This window comes from Anopheles moucheti, chromosome 2 (genome assembly GCF_943734755.1).
Source record: "Anopheles moucheti chromosome 2, idAnoMoucSN_F20_07, whole genome shotgun sequence".
NCBI classification, from domain to species: Eukaryota; Metazoa; Arthropoda; class Insecta; order Diptera; family Culicidae; genus Anopheles; species Anopheles moucheti.
In genome coordinates, this window is record NC_069140.1 from 88,064,166 (window position 1) to 88,089,180 (window position 25,015).

Sequence of the window (25,015 nt, forward strand, 5' to 3'; positions counted from 1 at the left end):
CAGTGCGCTGGTAAAGAGCCACCAAACGGTTGAGGACGGTACGCAAATCAGTTCAGCTTCTGTGGCTGACAATTGCCCCTTGTTGTGTAGACTGTGGATAGTTCGGTTTTGGGTGGGAGTTATGCTGGGCGACTAGTTGATACACTAGCTGCGCTTTTCCTGTAGTCGTGCACCGTAAATTTGCGTTCTATTGTGTTATTTTTCAAAACTGTTACTGCATGTCACTATTCTTCAATTTTTTTTTGCAAACCTTTGAAAATCCCTTTTATTCTAAAAACAATTTAAATCAACAGTGCAGGTAAATTGATTTACCACTCCGATAAAGTTAACAATTTGAGGTAATAATAAGGTATTAAAAATTGTTAAATTTTCAATATAGATCAATTAAGATGAATTTAATTGTAGATGAATATTAATTCAATTTAATTATTAATTATTCAGTTGATTGCTATTTTTATATCAGGAGTTTTAATGAATAAAAAAACAATCAAATTTAAGTTCAAACGCATTAAATAAGTAATTTTTAATAAAGTTATCCAAAAATGGAAAAAATACAAATAAATCATGCATATTTAGTATTTTAGTACGTTTAGTACTAAAACTACTACTATTAGCATATTTAGTACACCTTTTCGACCGAACGGAATGCTCAAGCGAGTTCAATTGCACGAAAACGTCAAACGTCTGCATCTTTATCAGACGTTTGAGTACCATAATAGACCGAATTGATCGATTGAAATAAAAGAAAATCCAAGCGGATTTGGAAATTAAAATTTTTTTTGAAAATATTTTATTAAACCAACGAAAAGAATAAAAAATAAGCATGATGGTGTAACTTATAAAGAAATAAAAATAGTAAAAAGAGTAATGAAAGAAAACATGGGAGGCCCTTTTTCTATAGTCCAAAATTCAAGTCCAAAAGAGGAGATTGCAAGAACATGCAAGTTTGAGAAAAATATTATTTTCAGATTTTATTTTTCAAATTACTTATATTTTGTAGACCTTTAGTGAATACTGTACAAGAAGTTTTAGTGCAGATAGCTTTATGATTCATTATTTCATTATTTGTAAATTATTATTATTTCATTAAAAAGTGCCATAAAACATAAATTATTACATCTGTTTCATCAGTTACAGTGCACCTAAAAAGGAATTCGCTTTCTGCGACTAGCGACTAGCTCCATTGGCGTACCCCATTCATACCCAATTCCATAGCGTGCACCGTTTAGATATAATTAAACACTCGTTCGAGTTCACCACCCTCAATGGTCCCCGTTTTTCCGATGTGGCCGATGTGCAGTTGCAGTCTGTCAGTAAAGGTATCTTCTCCGTTCGTGCTTGCACATGAATCCGTTAACGGACAAACAACACAGGACGACAATTGTTGACAACCACTGAAAGGCAACATAAACCAACCCCCCAGCCCTCAGCCCCCCCATGATTTCCCCCTTTTTTCCGTCCCACTATTTAATGAAAAAAAAACATTCGAAGAACGAAAAAAAACGGCAAGCCGAAACCCATCGCACATTCGGATGCGAGGCCGTCGCCCGTGCCCACGGGGTAGGATCGGGCAATGGAGTGATCATCATGAAAACAAGACTACCAGACGGCCTGGTCTGGTACGGAACAGTCGTACTGACCAGTTAAACAATACCCGTACCTTATGCCCGTCTGCCGCATCCAAAAGTCTGGCTCATCCTTTTCCCCGCCTTGGGCCCGGGGGTTTTGTTGTAGATTGCACAAAACCTGCAACCTTTGTCATTCTGTCCCGACACAACGGTACAATCCGTATCCGCTCCCATTCCGCAGGACACTAAGCTCGCAAGCAAAACCCGGCCAGCCACCGTGGAGCCACGCACTTCACAAATGGCACGAATGGCACGACCAACCCTAGGTCCCTCTCGCCCCCTCGGAACTAGCACAAACCGGGTTGGACAACAGTCGGCAGTACGCCAAAGTTGGCCAGCAATTGGAAGCGGCCAGTAAGCAAACACATTCTGCGGAACGGACAACGTGCTGCGTGTCTGTGTGTGTGTGTTGATTGCTATCCTGCGGACGACGACCCTGGGCGTTCTCTGGCGGATATTGCGTATCCAGCCACCAGCGGCCAACGGGTATCGGAAATGACGCAATAAAAAAAACGGGAAGACAACGGCGAAGAGAGAAAGCAACAAAAAGAAAGAAAAAGAGTACACAGATTTAGAGCGCTTTGCGTTGATTTATGGAACGCAAATGGCGACGGAAAGTATCGCAGCATCGTGCTGTTTGGCATCGGGTGTCCCAATCGAGGTTGCTGTCCGTTTCATTTCTACGCTGATTTAATGTCGAAGGTGCTTCTACGCTGCAGCAGGAACAACTGCATTAACTTTGAAGTGTAGCACACTAAAGTGTTTTTTATTGTAAGTTTTGCTTCCTCACCGCAATCAACTTCAAACTTTCACCGCGCGATATTCCACGAGGTTCGGCCATTGTCATCGCATAACCATCCATAACCGCAAGAATTTGCCAAACCGAATTAGAGCGCTTTTGAGGCGGAGGGTTTTAATTCCTCTTCCCAAGCACCTTCACTCTTCCCTTACGAACTTTTCAAGTGGCACCGAAAAGAACACACCCCAACCTGGAATGGCATTTCTGGAGGAGAGGAAAAAAAAACCCCACCACAAGTTTGTGGGTTCAAACATTCGGTTCGGTTTTCTTGGTGTCTTGGAAGATTCTTACCAGCACGCCTCAACGCCGTATCAGCGTACCGATCAGGTCAAGGACACGTCCACAAGTCAAAAAGGAAACAAGCAAGCAAGACATGGCCAAAATATGGAAAGGTTGGGTTTGTGTGCGGACCGGCACGTGGATAACCGCAATAACCGGCTTCCACAAACCTGTCGGGGCCCGCTCGATTTAGCCATAGCAGGGTAGCGGAGGGGGGGGCCGTCGATCAGGGGGGCCGTCATCACTTTAAAGAGCAGAAAGGTTGGTTTGTGAAAAAAAGCAAAATACAGCCCTCCCTCCAAGCAAAACCACATTCACCAAGGAACGCAATTAACGCCTCTTACGACCAATCGACCCGCTCCACCAGAATTTCATCCCGTATTTCGATGATTAATGAATGGTCGATAAACGCATCCCGGCTGGAGCTGGAAGTTCCAGAGCATTGTTGGCCGCTCGGAACGGAAGATGTCAAGAAGAAGGTCCCAAACCAAACAAGAAAGGAAATGGCAGTGTGTAACAGCACTGCGCAACATGCGTGTTACCTGCCAGATAAGGTGTGCAAGTGAAGATCTTAAGAAGACCCTGGATATCCTGGCGCAATATCTTCACGAAGTCGATAGAAAGGATAGTTAACGCGCCCATACTCGGTAACCCATCGGAAGATTTACGCGATTCTCCGTCCTATCCGTACCAAATCGGCTTGATACCACGACTCCGCACACGTATCGGACGCTGCTTTCGAGACGGGATTGCTCTAGACGGGCCTCTAGAGGAGAAGAAGAAGACCACACCATTTCTGGTACAGAACATCGGGACAGGTCATTGACAACGAACCGGGCAGCGCAGAAACAGCGCTCGCATCGGCATGGGCATTTTGTTTGTCCTTCACTTTACACCCCGTTCGCATGTTTCGCGATTTCTATGCGGCCGATGTCATAAAGCGAAACCGTTCCCCCCGTACGGTGGTTCGCGATCCGGGTTCGATTAGCGCGATGGCGGGAGATTAGCTGCGGTTTTTGCGTGGCGGCACCGTACATACCGGCAGGTTCCGGTGGTCCAGTGGTTGACGAATGCTGGGTAATAATTCACATCATGACGCACCCGACCGCACCTAATCCGACCGGTACTACAGTGGTAACCGGTAACAGAACGCGATCGCGCTTGACTTTTTGAAACCGCAACCAATACGCTTAAGCCGGAATGGTGGGAAGATGCCGGCTTGGGTCGAAAGTGCCGATATATGTGGGGGTATGAGGTTCAGATAGCGGAAGAGGCCTTTAATACCTTCTTTGAACGGGTGATCTATAATCGCCAACTACCTTTTTTGTTTAAAAAAGGAATTCACTGACTGTGGCTTTCCTTTGCATCAGTAGACGTGCAAACTTGAGGAAGACAACATCCTTAGACATTTGTAGAGTGCATTTTATATTAACAAAACACGATAATATATGGAGAATGACTTGTGATAGCTGATCGTACATTTCGATCATCTGATCTGAGAACATCAGTTTAGAGACCTAAATTTGGAGCAGAAGGAAGCCCTTCTTACTTTTCTTGTCTAAGGTCTAAAGGAGCTATGTCTGGGTCCTACGAGATAGCTTTAGACTCCACAAACTAAACTCTCAGCTCCTCCTCTAGGCCGGTTTCTTAGATTTTCAAATCTTTCTCATAACATATAACCTTTGACGATGTCACGATAAGTAACCTAACAGAGACGTCTAAGAAATTGCTCTAAGAATAGTTGCTCTCAAATATAGGCTCCGTATCGGAAGAGAGGTATCAAACAGTAGGCATTCTTTTCAACAGCTCTAACTAGAGATGGGCGAAAAAGTCGACTCTCGCATTCTGAGTAATTCTACAAAAGATCGAAGGAATCGATTCTTCAAATTTTTATGTTTACGACTCTTCAGAGAGTCAAACATAATTTTCGTTTTGCACTGCCAACGATTCTCTTCTATTCTTCGCTAGTAACGAGAGATCGACAGTAGCTGCGTCTTTATCGGACGATTCTGATACCTTCGTTCTCTTTATGAGATTATATCATTGGAAGTCGACTCTTCATATCCATCACTGTCCTTTCTTTTGAGTTTATTAGTGATAGAGTGGACTCTCGAATTGCATCAACTGAAACACTGTTTTAAATTGAAAGAATAACCGAGAGTCGACTCTTTGTACCCATCGCTTTCGCAAGAGTCGACTCTTTCGAGAGATCGAAAGATTAAGACTCTTGTTCCAGAAGAGTCGAAAATCACATCTCTTGCTCAAACCGACATCACCACCAAATCTCTGCATTGGATTACACTCGACAGACTTCCTGATGTATAGGTAGCATCAGCTAACTGGTTTTGGATTAAAAAAAATCAGGAAACAACAACTCTGTACTGGTTCCCAAACAAGATCAATAGCACGTCCTCTGCTTTAACAGGCAGAACAGGTCATAACTTAACCTTTCAATCCATGATCTTGCTAGATTTAACTCCCATTAGTACTACAACTCAGAAGGCTCTCATTCTACGCTTGTTTGCTTACTGCATCATCGATCATTTGTATCCGCTGCAGAGGTCAGAGTTGCGATCATCATCATCCATCCGCATTTATTGAAATAACAATAATGTGATTGATGCATAAATCCTTCAATATTCTTTGTAATTCTTTTCGCTCATTACACGTGTTCTCGCCTTTCTTGTTTACTAGCAGTACTGATGTTTCAATAAACACGTTTTGTGCAGAGAGAATAAGAAAAATGTGATCAGATCTTCTTAAAAGTATACAATAAAGATGTACAACCTTAAAGAGCACAGCACAAACCAACCGGTAAGATCCTTAATACACAGCATCTGTCACGGTTCTTTGATATCTTAATCTTTCTCACATCATTATGTTTCAATTAGGCATAACTTCAGTTCTTTCCCAAACCTACCCCTTTTACTCCCTCTGTCTCTCTGTCTCTCTCATTCTCCTCGTCTCCACCTTGGCATTGACTGTTCTCACGCACTTAACCATAAATTATGTCGCTGTCCAAAAACCGGTCGCCCCATCGTATCAACGCAAACGGGCTGTCAAATCAACGTAATCGACCGGTAGCAGCTAGTCCCCGGTAGCCAATACGCCCCGGGCATGTAACCCGTCCCATAGCGTTTCTCACCAATACAGTGTTTTGACATGCGAAAACTATCAAACCAACCAACCGAATAACCGGTTGGCAACGGAGCCGGTGACAAAAACGACAAAATGATTCAAATCGCTCTCCACGGCACACGGCTATCGCCGCTTGTTACCGTCAATTGCCTGCCAGCTTTTCTTCTTTCCATCGGTAAACAAACGCCACAATAATAAAAGAGGCGCATTCCAATCAATCCATCACAAGCGCAAACGGTGAGCTGGGATTGATACGCGGTTATGCAAATTGCCGATGACATTTGTCGAACTGCTCAATCGTTTGGGAGGCTAGCGCTTAGTAACACGCGAAAGCAGGGACGATTGACGTCCGCAACTAAAACCCCCGGTACGCTCCCTGACAAATTGTTTGCTAAATTGTCAAGAAGAATAAATATCAAATCTTGCATTTTTATCCCTTTATGGTCCTTTTATTCAAAAAAAAAGAGGCCAACGCTCCACAAATAAAATGTCCAATCGAGCATAAACTAAAACAACACCGGGGCCCGCATCGAAACCTATGATAAGCCTGACCGGTACCGGGTTTGCCAAACAACCTTGGATGGTCGCATCCGCAAGGAAGCGCCTATTCCCCTCGGGGGAACAATAAATTCTAAATTAAAAATACGCTCCCCAATACTACGGTGCCAAAAAATAGATATATTTCCGCACAGGACCAAAAAACCAATAGCACATCAACTACTGCAAGCGGCCCAGCGGCCCCAGTAACAAGACATAGTGCAGCGCACGGATTGTTAAAAATTCTATAAATTTTCAAATTTTGTCTCTCACTCGCGGGAATTGTGCCAACAAAACGGTGAAGCAATTTACGAATGCTGAAAACATTGGCGAATGTGCAAAATTGCGACGTGCGTACAATTCTAATCAATTCATGAACAGTCGTTTTCATACGGCACTAGCTTTACTGTAGTATTTGCTTTAAGTTTTGTACAACAATGTGTTTTAAAGTTATGCTCGGAGTTAGTTAAAGAAACAACGTTTTGCTCTGGTTGATAGGAGCAAAAGCTTTTCGAGCTTCTGTTTCTTCTATCAACAATTGCTAAGCTCGTCGAAAAAATTGTAATAAATTTGTTCAAAAATGTTAATCCAAAATCAAAGCATTATTCCCTCCGATTACATTATTCCTCGAGTTTGTAGTGTCTAATCTAATATTGCGACTATTCTCGCAGTCTTGTATTTTTAGTTTCAGTTGGATCGAAGTAGCCAATGTTGAATATCCATCTGCATGGTATAGTTAAGTCTTATTAACTGACTTGCTTAGCGATGTTAACCCGCAGCAGAAGTCCTTTAAATCGCTCTACATCAAGCGTCATCAGTTCCCAATAATCTATCCCGAGTAAACGTCATCACACGGGTACCATTCTTCTAATGACATCACTAGTCCAACTAAACCTGGCATCGCTTTGGACCAACTTATTGGGATCCAAACTTCTTCAATAGTCTTTCATAAAGAGCTCTTCAAGAAAAAGACATTGAGCTAAATTATTCTTTGTCCATCTCAACATGTGTCTTGAAGTGAGAAGTTCTTTTTCAGGCTGAAATATAATTACTTGATAACTAAGAATGTTACACTCATATCCAATGCAATGCTGTTTTGGGTGACAGCTAAGTAGATGACAGCTACGTACGACTGTCAATACAGTCTCTGCATCACTTCAATTTTTGCGTCTTTAATGTCCAACTTCAAGGTTTTCGCCATCAGCAGGATCCTTTGCACCTGCTTTGTACAATGTCTATGATATAGTCGTATGGTCGTATAGTCGTTTGTAGAAGATGACCATAAGATCCGACTCCAATCGCTATTTGCTAGATGTTTCTTTTTTTCGCCAGACTAGGCTCTCTTTTTGGTACAGACCCTTTTCAGTCGTTCTTGCTAAGTTGGTAAGCTTGGCCGAGATTTCAAAAGGAGTACACTACCCTAGCAATGCAGCTTTGATATCTGCGAATAGTATGTATGGTGCTGCTACCCTGACATCCTTTCGACCATTGACCGTTCGGGTTTTTTTGTGAGCTAAATGGCACCTTAGTGACACCACAGCCTGAAGAGGTTTTGAGGTCTGCCTTTGCAAACTATCTTTGACTTCATTTAGAAGAATCATGGCGTATTCAGAATGGGGATTGAGTGCGGCATCAAAACAGAAACGGTCGAAGACAGCGTGGAATATGAACCAAAGCCTGTAGATGATCGTCTAGATCTGATCATTACAGTACACTACATTAGTTTAAAAATGAATTCTTATCTTTCCTAATCGAATACGTAGTGCGATAAAGTTCAACCTGAGCATCATCTCACTGAAATCTTCTACATCTTGAGAGCTTCCAGTGAGCATCCTAATAAAAACCACACATCAACTTCCACAACCAGCACTGAACGGTTTAGCATTTAAAAGCAACAGCACCACGTCCAAAGAACCACCCCGCACCTGTGTGCGCTGGGAGTGTGTTATAAAGTCATTAAAGCCACCCTGCGTCGTCCAGCTCGTTACGTTAGAACGATCTGGATTGTAAATAATACGGCGTATCGGCAAAAATCTAGCGACATAGGATGGAGCCCACGGTGAAGGTAATTAATATTGGTCGTCGTAGCGAAAGAAAAAACATCAATTCCAGAACCGAGCCGTTGATTGGCACAGCGGTTCGGACAGCGTTTGGTGTGTGTTGTAATAAAAAAGTGGCCATTTGCCTTCAATCAGGTTGAATGTGTGTGTCTGTGTGTGTGGAGAAAGCGAAACGTATTTTGCGAAACACTGGAAATAGAATGGCAAATATCGGGATTCCACGCGGTAGAATCGAAATAGATCGTTCCCCTTTGTCGCATATCAAAACCAGTTTTACCAGGCTGCTTCTAATCGATTGTTTAAATAAAAAATGTTGAGCTTTTTGAAACAATAAAAAACGGTTCCTTAAGGTATGAAATCAAACGATGATCATAATTAATCCCCGCACTTTAACACACTCTCTCTCTCCCTTTACGTGTCTTAAACCTAGAATAAAGAAAAGCACCCAACCAGTTACTCACAATTTCATTCAACATATCCGCCAACAGTATCAACCGCAGCTTGGACAGCTTCGTCCGATAAACGTTCCGTTCCGGGCGTTCCGTCCGTTCCTCCCCGACCGGCCGCGGTCCGATGGCCCGGCCGGCGGGAGCCGGTCCGGCCACTAGCAACCCACGGCGCGTCCCGGGTGCGCTGCCGGTGTTCGCATAAATTTGTACTAAAACGCTTAAAATCACAACTAATCGCATTATCGTCGCTAGAATTTGCATCTCATTTAAATGCAACGAACAGCGAGCGAACCGAGCACGAGACCGGGTTTGAACTGAAACACGTAACACTTCTTTTGTTTTCCTTTCTCCTGTTTTCTTTCTCTTCACGTTCGCGGACGTTGTTGTGTTTTCGGGTTGCAAATCTGGCCCCATGCGGGGGCACACTCCAGTTGGCCTGATGCCCCACTTGAATGGCTTGACCTTTGGTACCGCCAGCGACCATAAACGGCAGGTCCCTTCACCGTGGGCGTTTTAAGATTCCAACACCTCCCGTAACCTTAACGGGGAGGGGGGTGGAGAAGGTCTCAATCACCGTTATGATTCTGGGCCCGACAACAGCCGGACACCGTGTGGACAGCGACAGGTGACGATGGCCGATCGATGATGTTGAAGATGCCGATGATGATGATGATGGTGATGTTGGTGAGATTCTTTCTTTCCCTTCTGATTTCTGATTCCGTTCCGCTCCTGCACTTCTGCACACATACGCACACAACACACACACAGACACAATCACTGCACACGCAAAACTCCACTATCAGACACAAACACACACGCAGAGTAGAACGGTAAGGAAGGATAGAGTGCAAGTAGCATTAAAATACAAGTATGCTGAGATTCGAATTATTAAAGCACCACCACGAAAAACAGAAACTGCGTCACGCGTCCGAAACCGTTATCAAATTGGTTCCACCACCGTTCAGGGTGGGCCACTTTCAACGGGAAAAGGGGGGGGGGGGAGGTTGGTTTTTCTTTTCCCTTTTTTCCGTTGTCTTTAAAAAGGTGAGAATCGGTTTCAAATCTCTTTCACCCGGTGATTCAGCCCGATCGGTTGGGCCGGTTCTGTTTAATGCACTTTTGGGCAGTCGTGTGTTTGTTTCGTGGCACGGGTAAGGGCGACCCATTACGATGGGCAAGCCAATATGGTAATAAAATTGAACAAAGATCTCATAGAAGGTTTTGTTTTCTATTAAGCGAGAGAAAATCATTTCGATGTTTTTCAAAATTCCAGTGCAACTTCTTTGATTTATTTAAGCAGATATATCAAGTTATTGAAAAAATAGGACCAGTTTTTTCACAACTATAGAATAATATCTCAAAGTTTCGAAAAAATACATCAAAAAATATATATATTTTGGGAAACTAAATGTTTTTAGTATAATTTTTTAATTTTCATCAACTTTAGCTAATTTTTATAAAATTAAAAAACATTTCAATCACCATTCCTACAACGTCTAAAATTTAATTATTTGATTTATTTGTTTTTTAACTTAAGTTTTTTGTTATATGCACAATTATCATGTGATTCTTCTATTGCAATAATAACGTCTGGCACTAAAGGATTTTTCTTCTCTTTTTTAAATAATTTTTGTAATTAATATTAATTCATATTATAAAAAATGTCCCTCCAAGTTCAAATTTGAAGAATTTTAATTATTTAAATTTGTTTTAAATTTAATTTTACATTAGTTTATCATTTGTTTAAACAAAAGATCGTGAAACAAAAACTAAATATAAACAACCAAATTTTCTAATCACTTTACACGCGCCCACACACAGACACACTGACACACACCATTAAACACGGACACTACAAACACTAACTAATGTAAAGTAAAACGTTAAATAAAACGTCCGAAAAATGGTTTGACCACCGCGCGAAACAGTCGACGGGTGCTTGGCTATTAGGGGTACGATGTTACCTGCTCCACCGGCGACTGATGTCGTTCTGGACGCAGAAGACGAACCGCAGCTCAAACCAACCGAACGCTGTCCGGATGGTCCTGAACGGACTACTGCTTCTGCTTGTTCCCCGTACGGAATTGTTCTTGACGATGATGATCACCGTTGATGATCGTCGTAACGTACCAGTGGAGGGCCTCCCGCCTCCCATAAAAGCCACAGTTATCGATCACGGTGACCGGTGGTGGCGGCCCGGCACGAGTAGCTCCTTTGCACGGTTTTTTGTGTTTTTTTTTGTTTTCCTTTCTTTGTTATGATCTTCTGACTCCCGGGAGAAGGAAAGAGCGTACGGCGTACGAAAAAGGTACTGGAGGCCAACGGTTGGACACACTATAAAGCATCCCTTTTTCGTGGGGATTGGTGGGGCCAGCGTGGAATGGCGGAAACCCGAACACGTAATCGAACCTGACGTTCCGTATCACTTCGCGTGGAAGCAACAGATGAAACGGATTCGGGAATTGAGTGGTTTTGTTTTACCTCATTTGTTGCCGGTTCTGTTGTTTGTTTGGCTCGTTCTGCTTTCCACTGGATGGGGAGTGGGGTGTGCGGACGAGGTAACGCAAGGGGTGGACGGGAGGAGAGAGGGGATGGTCAATTGGCGTTGATTATGCCGGTTGGAGCTTATTATGCTGGATGTACCGCATGCCCCATGGGATTGTTGTACGGCTCGTGAATTGTTATTGTTTACGATACGCCGCGGATCGGCTGCAGTACGATGCTGTTGGAGTGCTTGAGCAGGTATTACCCACTTGTTTGAAGGGCTTCCTGCGTGTTGGCAGAACGGCGAACGGATATAGTACCACGGTGCAATGTTCAAGGACGGCCGATCGGTGAAACATAGCTGCGAAGCGGCTCGAACACAAAAGACTTAAATGCCGCATCAAGCGACGAACCCGTCACGAGCAGGTTGCGAATGTACTAAAAAGCTGATTTAAGCCTATTACTGTAACAGATATGAGTCTCATTAACGATGTTATAGATTAACTGGTTTGAACAGGTATCTGAATGAGTGGAAGGTTTAAAGCTATTAAAAAAATACATTTAATAGTTGATGAGAGATGCTCACGAACTGTGATGTACTAAATTGATACTTTGCCTTATTAAAAAAGGCAAAACTCTTTTTTTTCTTATTGGATTGGAGAAATAATAAATCAGCTTATAAATAGACGTTGAGATTAAATCATTGCATGGCGATTTAACAACAAAGGACTCCCATGACGATTGTTTACTGCCTCTTTACATTATTGCCCATACTTCACAGTGGACGATGCAAGCGGTGATTGAACTTTAAAATAAAAACAAACATAAAACGCTGCGTGCGATTTTTACCGCGAGCAGTACACTGAGCTGCAGCGTTTTTTTAGGAGAGAGAGAAAGAAACACAGAGACAAAAGCATGGCCATAAAATAAATCTTCCGTACAACGTCCAAAAACGAAACAATTTATAAGCAGCAGAACAGTGTTCGGTTCGACCTTCGCCGGATAAACAAGCGATCCCAACCTGGTAGCTGGGTGGTTGGTTTCGTTTCACCATTAATAAACTCTATCATGTTGCTTTGGTCATCACAAGGCACGATTGGAGAGGGTAGTAAAAGTGTAGTATCCGGGTGTACGATCTCCGGATAGGTTCAAGTTCAAGTTGTGGTCAAGGATGCTGTCCGGGCAATCATTGGGCGGGCATGCTAAACTATCTTGCAGCAACAGATCACATTATCTATCGTATAGCTTAAATTGATCGCATCGTGTTCGTGTTATTTCTGGTCGTAAGCATCGATGCTGCCTGTCCAACACTTCGTTTCATGCAGGAAGATCACAAGCAGATCTCCTACCGTCGTGCGTTGTTTACGTTTACGATAGCTTATAAAGTGAAATATTCAAAGGAGCGCGCGGAACCACGATGAGGTCACGATCGCAAATGAAATTTTTAGCTTTTGTAAAGCTTACTGATAGCTTACTTACTATTTACGTACATTCGAGGGGGTTTCAAACAAAGAAAATTGATTTTCTTTGCATGTTTGGGAGTAGGTGGAAAACAATTATTTAATTTAAAGGTTTGATTTAAATTAATTACCTCACTATTGACAAAATGCAATTACATAAAGATAAAAAAAACAATTCATCTAAACCACTTATTGTCTTCCGTGACAGTGCCGTTTTTCAAGTAGAGTGAGATGTTTTTTTAAGGAAGAAAATGCTGACCATTTTTCCCCCCAAACTTCCCCCCTCTTTTCTACTAGAGAACAAACACTGCCGTGACCAGGATTCGAACCTGGGTTACTAAGGCCACAACGTAGGGTCCTAACCACTAGACGATCACGGCTACAGACGGTGGCTTGCATGAAGCAACATGGACAAGCAACACGTTGTGAGATGAAAACTCAACGCAGTAGGCCGTAAGTGAAAGTAGACTAAAGTAGAGCAGAGAGATGGTTGATAGGTTGATAAAAAAGTAAGTGTCAGAAAACTATTTCCTCTTCGATATTTAGTTTCCCTTTGATATTTCAAATAAGTATTACTAAACCAATAAGATTAATACTTAACGAATAAGATAAACTTTTTATCGAGAGCGACAACGTTGATAATAATTAGAAATGTTAAATTTTGTGTATCGTTTACAGGCGACTTGGAATGTCAAGAACTTTTGCATCAACACAACGATACGGCGACATTTACAGAAGAAAGCTCTGATTCAATGTGGACCAATGCCCACTTCTTTCACAGAGAAAACATCTAAAAATAAACATTGGCAACTGTAGACCTTCTACAACGCAATCGAATGTTGTAATAAGTGATAAGTATAACACTAGTATAAACTCTTACTCAATACATCATGTAAAAATGAGTGACAAAAAACATTTATTCAAACATTGCAATATAAAAACTTTACGATTAAAGATACACAAATCACGAAAAAAAAATCTACCCCACCACAAACTCAGTCTTTTTTCTATCAGTTTTTTCGCAACTTCTTCGGCATTACTCCTTCATGTGAAAATTGCATTCTTCAGCGTACTGCATGATTTTGTTCAAATTCGACTGCAGTTTCTTGAGATGCTCCAACGTAGCGTAATCGATTTTGGGTAAAAACTTCGCATCTACATCCTCCAGATCAGTCGGTTGCAACGACAACACCCCATTCGATACCGGAATGTTTACATTTGCCATGTGTTTCGTCATGACCGCATTCACGACCGGACTGCCGGTAAGCGAGTAAACATTCTCGCCCACTCTCGGATAGCGTATGAAAGCGAGCGGTGTGTTTGGTTCCACCTTCAGCGTGATCTGGCTCATGCCCCGATCCGTGCTGACCGCCTGTGTACGACTCTTCTTTTTTACCTCCGCCATCGGTGTACGAAACTTGGGACGTGAAAATCGTTCTGACTGTCCCAGGTATAAGCTCTTGCTCGGCGTACACGCGTCGGGTTTCTTGCCTTTCATCCCAAATAACATCGATGCCGAAGCGGGCTTGCAAGGTGTGGTAGTATGGGCAGAGACGGACTTACTACGGCGGCGGTTTTTCTTCATTGCCGACGCTAGCGGTCCGATCGGTCGTTTCGATGGTTTGGCCGAAGCCATCACGTCAAGCGATTGTTTTGCATTTTCCTCCGTAAGATAACCTTCATCGGTTCTGTACGATTTGTGCAGGCTTGTTTGCCCATCCCCCGATCCAATCGAGAGCTGACTGCAGTTTGCTGCACCTACTATGTCCTCGATCGCGGAAACCTTGTTTAGCACATCAACGAATAAGTTACAACCGGTCTTTCGCAAATCACCCATCGTCATTTGGAGAATTTCCTTCGGTATGCGGCTCTTCATCATGCTCGCCTGATAGTCTATCTTTTCCAACTCGGCATCCAGCTTTGCGTCGATTGACGTATTGAATGTTTCAGCTATCGAAAACACATAAAAGCACCATTAGCATCCATAAGAGCGTTCAACAGTTGCAACGTACGCTTGTCTTCACTTACACACAATCTCGAACTCACGCATAATGTTAACGTAGCGCTCCTCTTGGTAGCTGGTACGGTTCCGCTTTGATGCCGTGTTTCGGGATACTTTTGTACGTACCATCTTTGTAAACGAAGCTTATCGCTGAAATACTGCATAGAAAGCGAAATGAGCATCCTCCAAGCCTTTTTAAAATGGAGTCCGTTTGAAGTTACAACCCACCGTTGTAGTAAAAACACCAATCCTCCTGTTGAAGTTTAATATTACCAATTATTCGATGAAATCACAGTTTGATTGTTTAACTATCACAATAGCAAGCCTCTTTGTTCGTAGAACAGGTGTATTCACACGTAAATTAACATAAAATGCACACAAATTACGGCAAACAGCTGTTCAGAATGTCCTTTGCCAATAGAGAGCCATTATTTTGATTGTCAAATTTGACAGCGGTCAATCCGCGGTTTGTTTACAATTGCATGCAATAATCCGTTGCACAGTCATATTCAATCGAGTGGATGACAAGTTTGAAAATTTAAGGCCTGTAATTTTAAAGTTATTATATTTACAATTACCATTTTATAAGATAAACAGCTCGGCCATTCTTCCGATAAATAAAAAAAACAACTACTATTTTGTTGAATATTACGAATTAATGAACCGAAATTTACAATTGATCCCTATTTCCCTGTGCTGTGGAAAATGGCTTTAGTGAAATCAATAACAAGAGAGAAAGCCGAACGAGTAAATAAATTACATTCTCTACGAAACTCTACGAAACGCAACTACTACCAATCAATGTACATGTCGAAAGGTCGTTTATTGAAGCTGCAAACTTATCTATCTGCAGCTTACATAAGTGGATGTGTGCTGTGTGTCTGGTATTAAAATGTAAGTACATATATTTATTTACACTACATTACATCGAAGGCTGCCGAACACGTGTTGGCGTGTTCCGGTGGAATTCGATCGATCGATCTCGAAACTATTACAGAAGAAATCTTCGACCCTTTTTCGTCCGTAGATTGATGCTTCAATTTCACCAAATTGTATCTGACATTAGAGACACAGATGTGAACCGTTCTGAAAGCACTTTTGCCTAATCACCTACACACACAGGTGCTTGTGCGAGTATGCGTAATTCTTCCGCATCCGGTCCCTAACTTTCTAATGGCTGCAAACCGTGCGCCGTATACTGATGCTGTACCAGCTCGGCCGCGGTCGTACAGCTAACGTCGCACAAATGGCACTGTATAAGCTTTTCGTCGGTGTGCGTCCGCTTATGGCCTCGCAAGCTGTCCGACCGTCCGAAGCATTTGCCACACACATCGCACCGATACGGTTTCTCGCCCGTATGCGTGCGAAGATGAATTTTGAGTGACTTGGGCCAGGCAAACAGCTTATCGCACATCGGACACCGGTGTTTACCCTTCTGGCCATTATGCATCGATTCGGCGCCGCCATACTGATGACCGCTGGCTGGTCCACTAGCCTGGGACGTGCTGTCATCCTCGTGGTCAAACCCATTGTTACTGCTCTCTCCCCCGCTAGTTGCCGCGAAAACCCGGTTCGATGGAACGGAAGCTTTCGTTCGATTTCTTCGTTTACTCGATTCTTTTTGCTTTCGCGAGTTCTCTGTTGCGTTTCTGAAAGGATACATTTATACAAAGGGTTATTGATTAAAGCAAACATTATTTTTAGGAGTTAATGTAATAACAACCATTACATGCAACATGTTCGCTTAATGTAGGACTGTCTATCCAAGCCCTCCAAAGCCAGAAATGCACAGGTCTGAAACAAGAACTTATTCCCCCAAACTATACTTACATTGTGCTGGATGCGTTCCGGTTTGTACTGTTGTTGGCCGCATACAGAGTATGCTGTCCTTCCGCTTCTTCTTCCTCTTCCTCCTCTTCCTCCTCTTCCTCGGCGTCCTCCTCATCATCTTCACTTTCGGAGCAGCTCTCTTCCTTTATCATTACTTCGATTACCTGCAATAAGTTGAGAACACAGTATAGAATCGAATTTGCACCCATCACGTGTTATTCGCGCGCACAGCGCTTATCGCACACTGTACCTGTTCCTCATCATCGCTTTCTTCCGATTCTTCCTCCTCCTCTTCTTCGCCTTCTTCTTCCTCGGAATCATCTTCTTCCTCATTTTGGTCTCCACCGGCAGTGTCGTTCGCTCCGTTAATCGTACCACTCCCTAGCATCGACCGGTTACCCTCCTGCGTTCGATCTTCATCCGCCTCACCACCGTCCGCATCCGAATCATCCGCTTCCGAGGCCGTGCTCGGTTCCTTCGATGTCGTTAGCGAAAGCATGTTCAGGAACGATTCCTGCCGATGGCACTTTTCGTGCGTCTTCAGATAATCCGAACGAATGAACGCCTTATCACACTTGTCGCACTTGTACGGTTTTTCGCCCGTGTGCAACCGGATGTGCATCTTCAGTGTGACCGCCGTCACGAACGTCTTATCACACTGGTTGCATTTGTACCGTCCGTCGCTGGTGCGTTCGTAATCGGATCGGTGAAACTCACCCAGCACCGATCGTGACTCTGCTTCGCCGCCCACCGGCGGTGTAGTCGTACCGGGCTTTTGCTTCGGTGGACTCGGATTGGACGCAACGGAGGTATTGTTCCTATTACTATTGCTACTGCTTCGACTACTGCTGCTACTTCGACTGCTACTGCTGCTACTATTGCTGCTGCTGCTACGACTACTGTTGCCATTTCCCTTCACATCTGCTGCACGTGCTCCTCCGTCGCCATTAGTCACCTCAGCCCCAACGACGGCGGGTGATGAGGACGCCGCCTTCGCGGTACTTCTGCTCCCCGTCAACTTCGATCGACCCATCGACGATACACCATCATCCATCGTGGAATCATCATCTTCCTCGTCGGCGCGTGTTGCCGGCGCTGATAAACTATCGCCACCTGTGGCAGCTTCGGCCACCAGCTGTAGGTGCCGTTTCGATTTGAAGTGTTCCTTCAGATAATCTACCCGATTGAAGGACCGCTCGCAAATGCCGCAGTGAAACGGTTTCTCCTCCGTGTGCGCCAGGGCGTGCTTGCGCAGTAAGGCCACCTGGTTGAACACGGTATCGCAAATCTTACACACAAACTGTCCATCGACCGATTCGGTGAAATGGTAATTTTCCGGCGCCAAACCGGCTCGACCGATGAGTGGTTTGCTGGCGGAACTGCCACCCGTCGTGCCTGTTCCGGCCGGTGTGACTGGGCTTTCGGTTAGTGAATCCTCCTTCACCGTAAGTGGCGGAGATGAAGCAGCCGATCGATTACCACCCGTCGCAACTGCAGCAGCCGCCGCTGCCATACTGGCAATCGCTACCGCCGGTAGCATTCCATCCTTAAAATGTACCTTCAGATGGCGCTCGAGATAATCCGACCGGATGTAGGACTCTTCGCAAAATGTACATTTGTAAGGTTTTTCGTTCGTGTGGATCCGGAAATGGATGCGCACGGTTTGCTGGTGCGAAAACAGTCGCTCACAAACCGTGCACATAAACTTTCCGTCGGCCGTTTTCACGCAATACTCTTGCTGATGGTCCGGTGGTTTCCTTTCCTCGATCGGTTTCAACAGCGATATGCCCGTGGATGGTGGTTTCGACGTAATGATCGGCTTCGGAAGCTTTGCCGTCGACGGCATTGCAGAGGACAGTGGACGAACCGGATCCGATCCGGCATCACCGGTCGGTTGTGCGGATGGTTCCGTCGGCGGAGCAGCCGTCAAATCGATAGCACCGGGTGCTCCCGGATCTTCACCATTGCCGAGTACGTGCTTCTTGAGGTGATTCTTCAAAAAGTCCGACCCGATAAAGGTCAGTTCACACAGCGGACACTTGAAGGTGGGTAAATCTAAAAATGGAAAATGTTTTAGTTAAACAATTGAAGCTAACCCCCTCAATGTTAGGGCATAAAATGCACGCACACACACATCAGCACCTACCGGGATGAGTACGCACGTGCAGCATCAAGTCCGGTTCGCGAGCGAAACCTCGATCGCAAACCGGACACCGATGCTTAATGCACTCTTCGGCCGCGACTGCTGCGGCCAGCTTTTTGGAATGCTGTTCCTCCATGGCTACCAGCAACCGACTGTGGACACTGCTTAGCTTCGGGAGAAAGTTGCGCAGACCGGAAGCTTCCGTTCGCTGGAGAAACTTCTGATGCTGATCGCTACTTTCCGCGCCCGTCCCTTCGTCGTCCCCATCTTCATCCTCGTCCTCATCGTCCCGATGTTCGTCGCTCGAGATGCTCGTCCCCGTTCCGGTGTGGGACGTACGCCGGGACACACCAACACCACCTCTACCACCCTTCGCCATACGATCGTCTACCAAATCTTCAATCTTTCGCACCATTAGTCGTGGCCTTTTCGCCCTATTTTCAAACTGTGAGTGCTGCTGCGACTGCAGCTGATGCTGCTCCATTGGCAAGTAATGTTCCTCCTCCTCTCCTTCCTCCTCCTCCTCATCGTCCATGGGATGAAAGCTGTGGTACTTCAGGTAGTGACACTGTAGGAAATCCATCCGAATGAACGCTTTCGGGCACATGTTGCATTTGTACGGTCGATCGCCCAAATGTTGCTGGTGTAAGTGTTCCTCCAGCTCAACCGCATCGGTGAACGATTTGTCGCAGTACGTGCAGGCGAAAAAGTTCGCCTCCGTTTCTGGTACCGGTGGCAATGCATCGGCCAACCCCATACCGGCGTGCTCGGTGCGTATGTGGTGTGCGAATGCGGGATCGGATGCAAACACACTGAAGCACAGCTTGCACTCGAATGGATTGTTCTTCTCGTGGATACGCATATGGTAGCGCAGGTGATCCGGCCGATGAAATATCCGTGGGCACACGTCACACTGATACGTTCGGCCCGTGCCTACAAAGAGAGAGAGAGCGAGAGCGGGAAAAAAGGAAACGAATCTTACAAACAGTTTCAAAAGTTGGGTTGTAATTTGAATTCCGCGGCACACTGCGATCGGTTTCGGATGTGTAAAAATTCCTGCACACACGTACCACCAAGCAACGATGACCTCTGCGCCGTCTTCGATAGGATGTTTGCGGCGACGACCATCACGTCTTCCTCGTCGTCATCATCATCATCATCATCATCGTCATCATCGTCGTCTTCTTCGTTACCGTCCGATTCATCCTCGCTGTACCCGGTTGCACCGTTGCCACGCTGTTGCTGTACCTTCAACCCATTCAGCACACCATTCCGATGGGCTGGAATGCGCAGCATGGCGGAACGACGATGCTTTCCGGTGGCGGTGGTGGCGGTGTTACTGCCACACTCGATAGCCGCCCGCCTTTCCCGTCCATTTCCGGCGACCCCATTTGTGGCGGTCCGGTGCGCAACCAACGATGCACGGTGCCCGTTCGTCGGTTCCTCGTCGCCCGAGTGCATGCTGGTGAGAAACTTGATGTGATCCTCGTCAATGCCAACCTCCACAATCTCCTGATCCGAGATCGCGTCGCCATTACCGTTCGCTGCCGCATCGACATCCATTGCAGCCGACGCAGCTGCAACGGTGGTGCTGTTGCGATGCTGTCGCCGTCGACCACCGCTTTCATCGTCATCGTGGTCTTTTTTCTCCGCCTTCAGCTCCATCGCGCGCTGTTGGGGTACGTGCGTGTGCGGCGGTACTTCACAGCAAATCCCGTCGAACAGGCCCTGCAGCTGCTGCTCTTCAACCCGTACACCGTGTTTCAGCCCTTCTCTTCGTTCCTCGGTACGGTTTTCACACACTATCGTTATTGACCGCGCCGCCGTTCGTAAGCGCGCTCGCGTATTCACTTTCTCGGGTGATTGCTTTGTCTCTATCGCACGCGGAACAGCTCCCGCAGGTTTTTGGTGCTCGCGGTCGGGTGCTCGTGGTGCGGCGTGGACACACACAAACACGGGCGTTTGTAACCACCCCGGGTCGAGCAGTGTCCGTGACGCAAGATCCGATAATCTAAACCCACCCTCTGTTGCCCCTATTGGCTATGCGCTACGCGAGCACACACGTATTCCACTGCTGCTTCACGCTACTGACGGGGGGTGTGGAAGACGGCAAATGGCAAACGGTAGCAGCGGCACGTCGTCCACCTTTTTCCCCATCACGTACAGCTACACATAAACACACACAGTAACACAAAACACACTTGCTGCGGAACCGTAAAAACCCCGTGGCAGCAGGCGGTGCTACACGTCGGCGGTGTCCTTCAACGGGTGTGACGGCACCAAAAGGAAAAGACGACTAACTGGCGACCGCCCGGTTGTTGGATATGCGCGTCGTGTTCCTTTACGTTCGGAATCGTATTGCCGAAAGAAAAACCACCACTGAATGGCTGCCAACATCCGGTTGGTACAGCAAAGCCTGTGCCACAACGCACACACGCACACGCTGGTGAGATACGTATCGCCCCGTTTTTACAAGTACCGAAATCGCTTCACTCGATGCTGCTGCTGCTGCTGCTACGCTGCGAATCCGTCCAGAACCACACGTACGAAACGCGCACGGCGGAATGAATATCGTCGTTGAAATCCGCGCACCAATACACACACACCAGCGTAACCGAGTGCCACTTGCACACCACCACCCGGGGGGGAACCAGAAATCTGCCACTCGTTCGCTTTCGTCGTCGTGCTTATCCGCCGTTTTTCCTGCACTTGTGCACCCGTTCGAGACGGCGGGTATCGCGAGCGGTACAACCAGGGACGGGTGTGGAGTGGGTTCGGTGGTGCCTGCTGTTCCTGCCGACTGCCTGTCACGCCTACCAATCCGGTTCCTTTGCGATGCGCGCTTTCCAGCAGGCGTAAATAGCGAGCTGTGCAGCTTCGCCCTGTGTTCTCCGGTTGTTCCACACGACTTCTCCTCCAGCAACCGCCAGCCGCAGTCGCATCCCGCTGAACCAACCCTGTTTCGGCATACGGGTCGGGTACACAGTGCAGGTAGCGGGAAGCAGACAAACATCTTGCGGACCGCGCGCGCATACGGCACCGCTGCGTTTCATCCCTTTCCTTCTGCAGTGCTTTTGTTGATTTCGAGTTGCGATTCGTTCGAGCAGCCCTACATTCGCTATTCGAGCGGTTGTTATTTTTTTATTGCATTTCATGCACGTGTTCATTGTGTTGCGATGCGTAATGACTTTTCAAGACATTAATTATAATATTTCCAATCTTTTTTATAAAGATACACTTCAGTTTGTCGTTAAAAATCAGCAAAACCAAGCAGAAAAATCTACAAATGTTTATTTTCGAGCTACGGATTAGAAATTCGAACAGCCTGCGAGAACAAATATGACAGTCCATCGAGTAGTTGTGACAGTTCAAACAAACGTACGGAAGTAAACAAACTTCAAAAACCAAACCGCTCAACGCGCTTCCCGCTTGTCATATAGCTGGTAACGAACTGCACAGAGACGCTCGTTTTAGGGGCCCTTTTTACCTATATTTTTCGTTCGTGGTAAATGAGAACATGGTGCGCACAAAAGTTTCTCGTGCTGCTACAAAGCGGGGCCAAAACAGTTCCGATTCGAAACTGTACATCGAAATGAAGCTGCGAGATTTCGACGTAATCTGTGAGTGTTATTGCCAAGCCGTACGTGGTAGGTGCGCGTCACTGAACCCCAGTTAACTTTATGCTTCTTTCTTCCCAGCGGATTGCCATTTGACCAATATAGAGTTGAAATATCAGAACGATATGGATAAACTGAATCGTGCGTTTGAGGTTTTGCGTTCCCGTATTCCGAAAAATCTGCTTTCACTCACCATGGGAGAATTGCGTGCCATGGTAAGTTCGTTGGCATTGTTTTACTATTACGAAGTGACTAATTCGTCTTTTTAATTTGTAGCCAAAGGCAACAGAAGAACTCAACACTTCAGCTCCACTGAACCAAACAGTAAGTGCAAATATGAGCGCACTACTGGAGAAATCTTGCCGCAAAAAGTCGAAAGATGATGGTAAGTTTCCCCAATGGCGGATTGTAACGATTATTTATGTTCACAGTACATAGCTTGCACTCGTTGGCAGATATATCACACCTTCACACTTCCACTAATTCTGCTCCATTGTAACTAACCGGTGTTTGTTTATCGTTCCATTTTTCGTTCCTTCTCACGCTTTCATCACACGGGTGGTTTTGGTACACAAAACGGTGCCTGCGTTTCTATCGCGATCATAACACTCAGGTTACCTTACAGAGGAAAGCGAACATGGCGATACGTACCGGGTCGGGTCACTGATGCCCACGTCGAAGGCACGTTTCGGTCCACTGATGTCCGCTAGAATACGACGACGTAGCAAATCGACCAGTTCTATCACGACGCCCCACGTGAACCGTTCACTTTTCACTGTACCGCAAAGTGCGATGGTTGGAAAAACGCAACCGCCCATCGGATCGGCCCTTAAAGCACCGGCACCGCGAACGGAACGTGCTTCACGATCGAAGCAAAAAACCTCGCCCGTGCAACGCCCTAAAGCGATCAGTGCCGACCGAGGTTACGGGATAATTACACCAAAGGTACAGCCGTATGCTGCACTCGCAATGATGCGACATGCGAAGCAAGGGGAATCGGTGTTCTCCATTACCGGTAGCCCTGTTGTTACAGCTAAGTAAGTACAAAAAAAAAATCAGTTGAAAGCCTTTTCAATTTCCTAATGGATGTATGATTTATTTCCTATTTCCCTCTTATAGTATGCTCGAGTCGAGCGCAAACGTTAACATTCCCGTGCTGAACGGTATGCTTGCCATCAGACCAACCGAGCTGGATGTTGTCGATGAATCGTTGCTACGTAAGATCGATCCGAACGTGCTGCTTGAGCTTAAGCAGCTGCAAAGTAATTTGGACAAAATTATGAGCACACTTAATATCTCCTAACATAATTAACCGCGGGTCGATTGCTCCGCTAATTTTCTGTGTCTCCATTTGGTTTAACTGATAGTTTAATTTCCGATCTTGACGATATATCGTAAGCCATTTCATGATTATTCTTTTCGAACTAAATAAAACGTTCCCATCAAAACATAATCTGCAAATCGGATGAATCACGTTACAAATGAAAGAATGACAATTATAAGCCCTATTGTGGTACAATGTAACCAATTTATTTGTGGCAATATATTATTGCTTTTTTCCGGTTAGGAACAAAGTAACCTGTTTTTTTTACCCACGCGTCTTCTATAACCTAGCTGTCCGCATGCATAATGGCACGCCAAATCTTCCTTCTATCGATTAGACCCCAACCCTAGCTTGATAAGATTTCCATTGCACGCCCCTCCCTTTTTGGGGTGGATATTTAACTGTGAATTGTGTTTGGTTTTGATTAGCGAAAGGTGTCAGTCCGAGTGCGTCGATCGTTCGGGTACCGTCGCGAATATTGCGTTATTCGCCACCAACAACCATGGGCATGAAGTCATCCCTAACACAGCCGAATTCTTCGCTGATTGATCAAGTTACGCTTATTGTGAAGATTCCTGTCGCCACCGTGTACATCATTTCCCGCGGCCTCATGCTGATCGTCAACACGTTAACGCGTGAGTAGTTTGTTTTGGGGAGGGGAACGGTTGTTCTAAAACACTGATATCATTATTCAACAAGAGTCATTTATTTCCTTTCCAGGACTTGGAAGGATGATGCAGCGGTAAACCGAAACCGGAATCGAAGCGTGTACCCGTTCGGAATGCTTTAGTTTTGCTGTTAAAGGTCAAATAAGTCAATCAATGCATGATATTAACCCAGCGGTGTTGTGGTAGCGAGTTAACAAAGTTCAAGCTATTTTAAACGTAAGGTACATTAGTAGTAAGTTTGTTTTTTTTTTAACTTTAAAATAAAAATATGAAGTTTTTACGGTGAAACTGAAGTGTCTTAGGGACTGCTTAGGGACACACGACCGCGCTTACCGAAATCGAATAGTTATCTCTAAATTGAAAACAGGTTTTATCGCGGTACTCATTTTATCTACACCTCCTATCTTTATTTACGCCGCGATAGCTCCGTCTTGCCCTGAACGGGTGCTTTTTTTAAAACGCCCACAATCGATGCCCGGTTTACAGTTGCACAGATTTTGCACACTAAAATTTAAGCCACCTGTTTGCAAATTTGATTGCTCCATCGTCACTCGATTTGGGTGTATTGTTTGCGTTGTAGCATTTGGTAGCCCACTG

General features: G+C 45.3%; 4 protein-coding genes and 1 non-coding gene across 6 annotated transcripts in view; 1 reads left to right on the forward strand and 4 right to left on the reverse strand.

Moving 5' to 3' along the window:
- Positions 1-9,151, reverse strand: part of LOC128298374 (uncharacterized) — a 32,382-nt gene extending 23,231 nt beyond the window's left edge. The window contains exon 1 of the mRNA XM_053034127.1: positions 8,903-9,151. Coding sequence (XP_052890087.1) covers positions 8,903-9,151 — 249 coding nt within the window. The remainder of the gene's footprint in view (positions 1-8,902) is intronic.
- A 3,991-nt stretch (positions 9,152-13,142) lies between these two features.
- Trnah-gug (transfer RNA histidin (anticodon GUG)) lies at positions 13,143-13,214 on the reverse strand. Its single transcript has one exon. It is a non-coding gene; the product is annotated as a tRNA-His (tRNA).
- Positions 13,215-13,727: 513 nt separating this feature from the next.
- LOC128297297 (borealin-like) lies at positions 13,728-15,241 on the reverse strand. The gene is made up of 3 exons (XM_053032918.1): positions 15,065-15,241; positions 14,863-14,994; positions 13,728-14,784 (listed from the first exon to the last, which is right to left on the reverse strand). Exons 2-3 carry the CDS (start codon positions 14,963-14,965, stop codon positions 13,871-13,873), a joined length of 1,017 nt encoding a protein of 338 aa, XP_052888878.1. The 5' UTR covers positions 14,966-14,994; positions 15,065-15,241; the 3' UTR covers positions 13,728-13,870.
- A 411-nt stretch (positions 15,242-15,652) lies between these two features.
- LOC128309933 (zinc finger protein 236-like) lies at positions 15,653-21,738 on the reverse strand. The gene is made up of 5 exons (XM_053046445.1): positions 19,880-21,738; positions 18,813-19,742; positions 16,917-18,721; positions 16,667-16,830; positions 15,653-16,485 (listed from the first exon to the last, which is right to left on the reverse strand). The coding sequence occupies exons 1-5, from the start codon at positions 20,472-20,474 to the stop codon at positions 15,999-16,001; spliced, it is 3,981 nt and encodes a 1,326-aa protein (XP_052902405.1). The 5' UTR covers positions 20,475-21,738; the 3' UTR covers positions 15,653-15,998.
- Positions 21,739-22,232: 494 nt separating this feature from the next.
- LOC128297970 (borealin-like) lies at positions 22,233-23,939 on the forward strand. 2 transcript variants are annotated; one of them, XM_053033690.1, is made up of 5 exons: positions 22,233-22,429; positions 22,508-22,641; positions 22,703-22,811; positions 23,040-23,463; positions 23,546-23,939. In XM_053033690.1, exons 1-5 carry the CDS (start codon positions 22,327-22,329, stop codon positions 23,727-23,729), a joined length of 954 nt encoding a protein of 317 aa, XP_052889650.1. In that variant the 5' UTR covers positions 22,233-22,326; the 3' UTR covers positions 23,730-23,939. The 2 variants fall into 2 exon arrangements, with proteins under 2 accessions (XP_052889650.1, XP_052889651.1); XM_053033691.1 differs by having other exon boundaries at positions 23,052-23,463.
- The last annotated feature ends 1,076 nt before the right edge of the window (positions 23,940-25,015 follow it).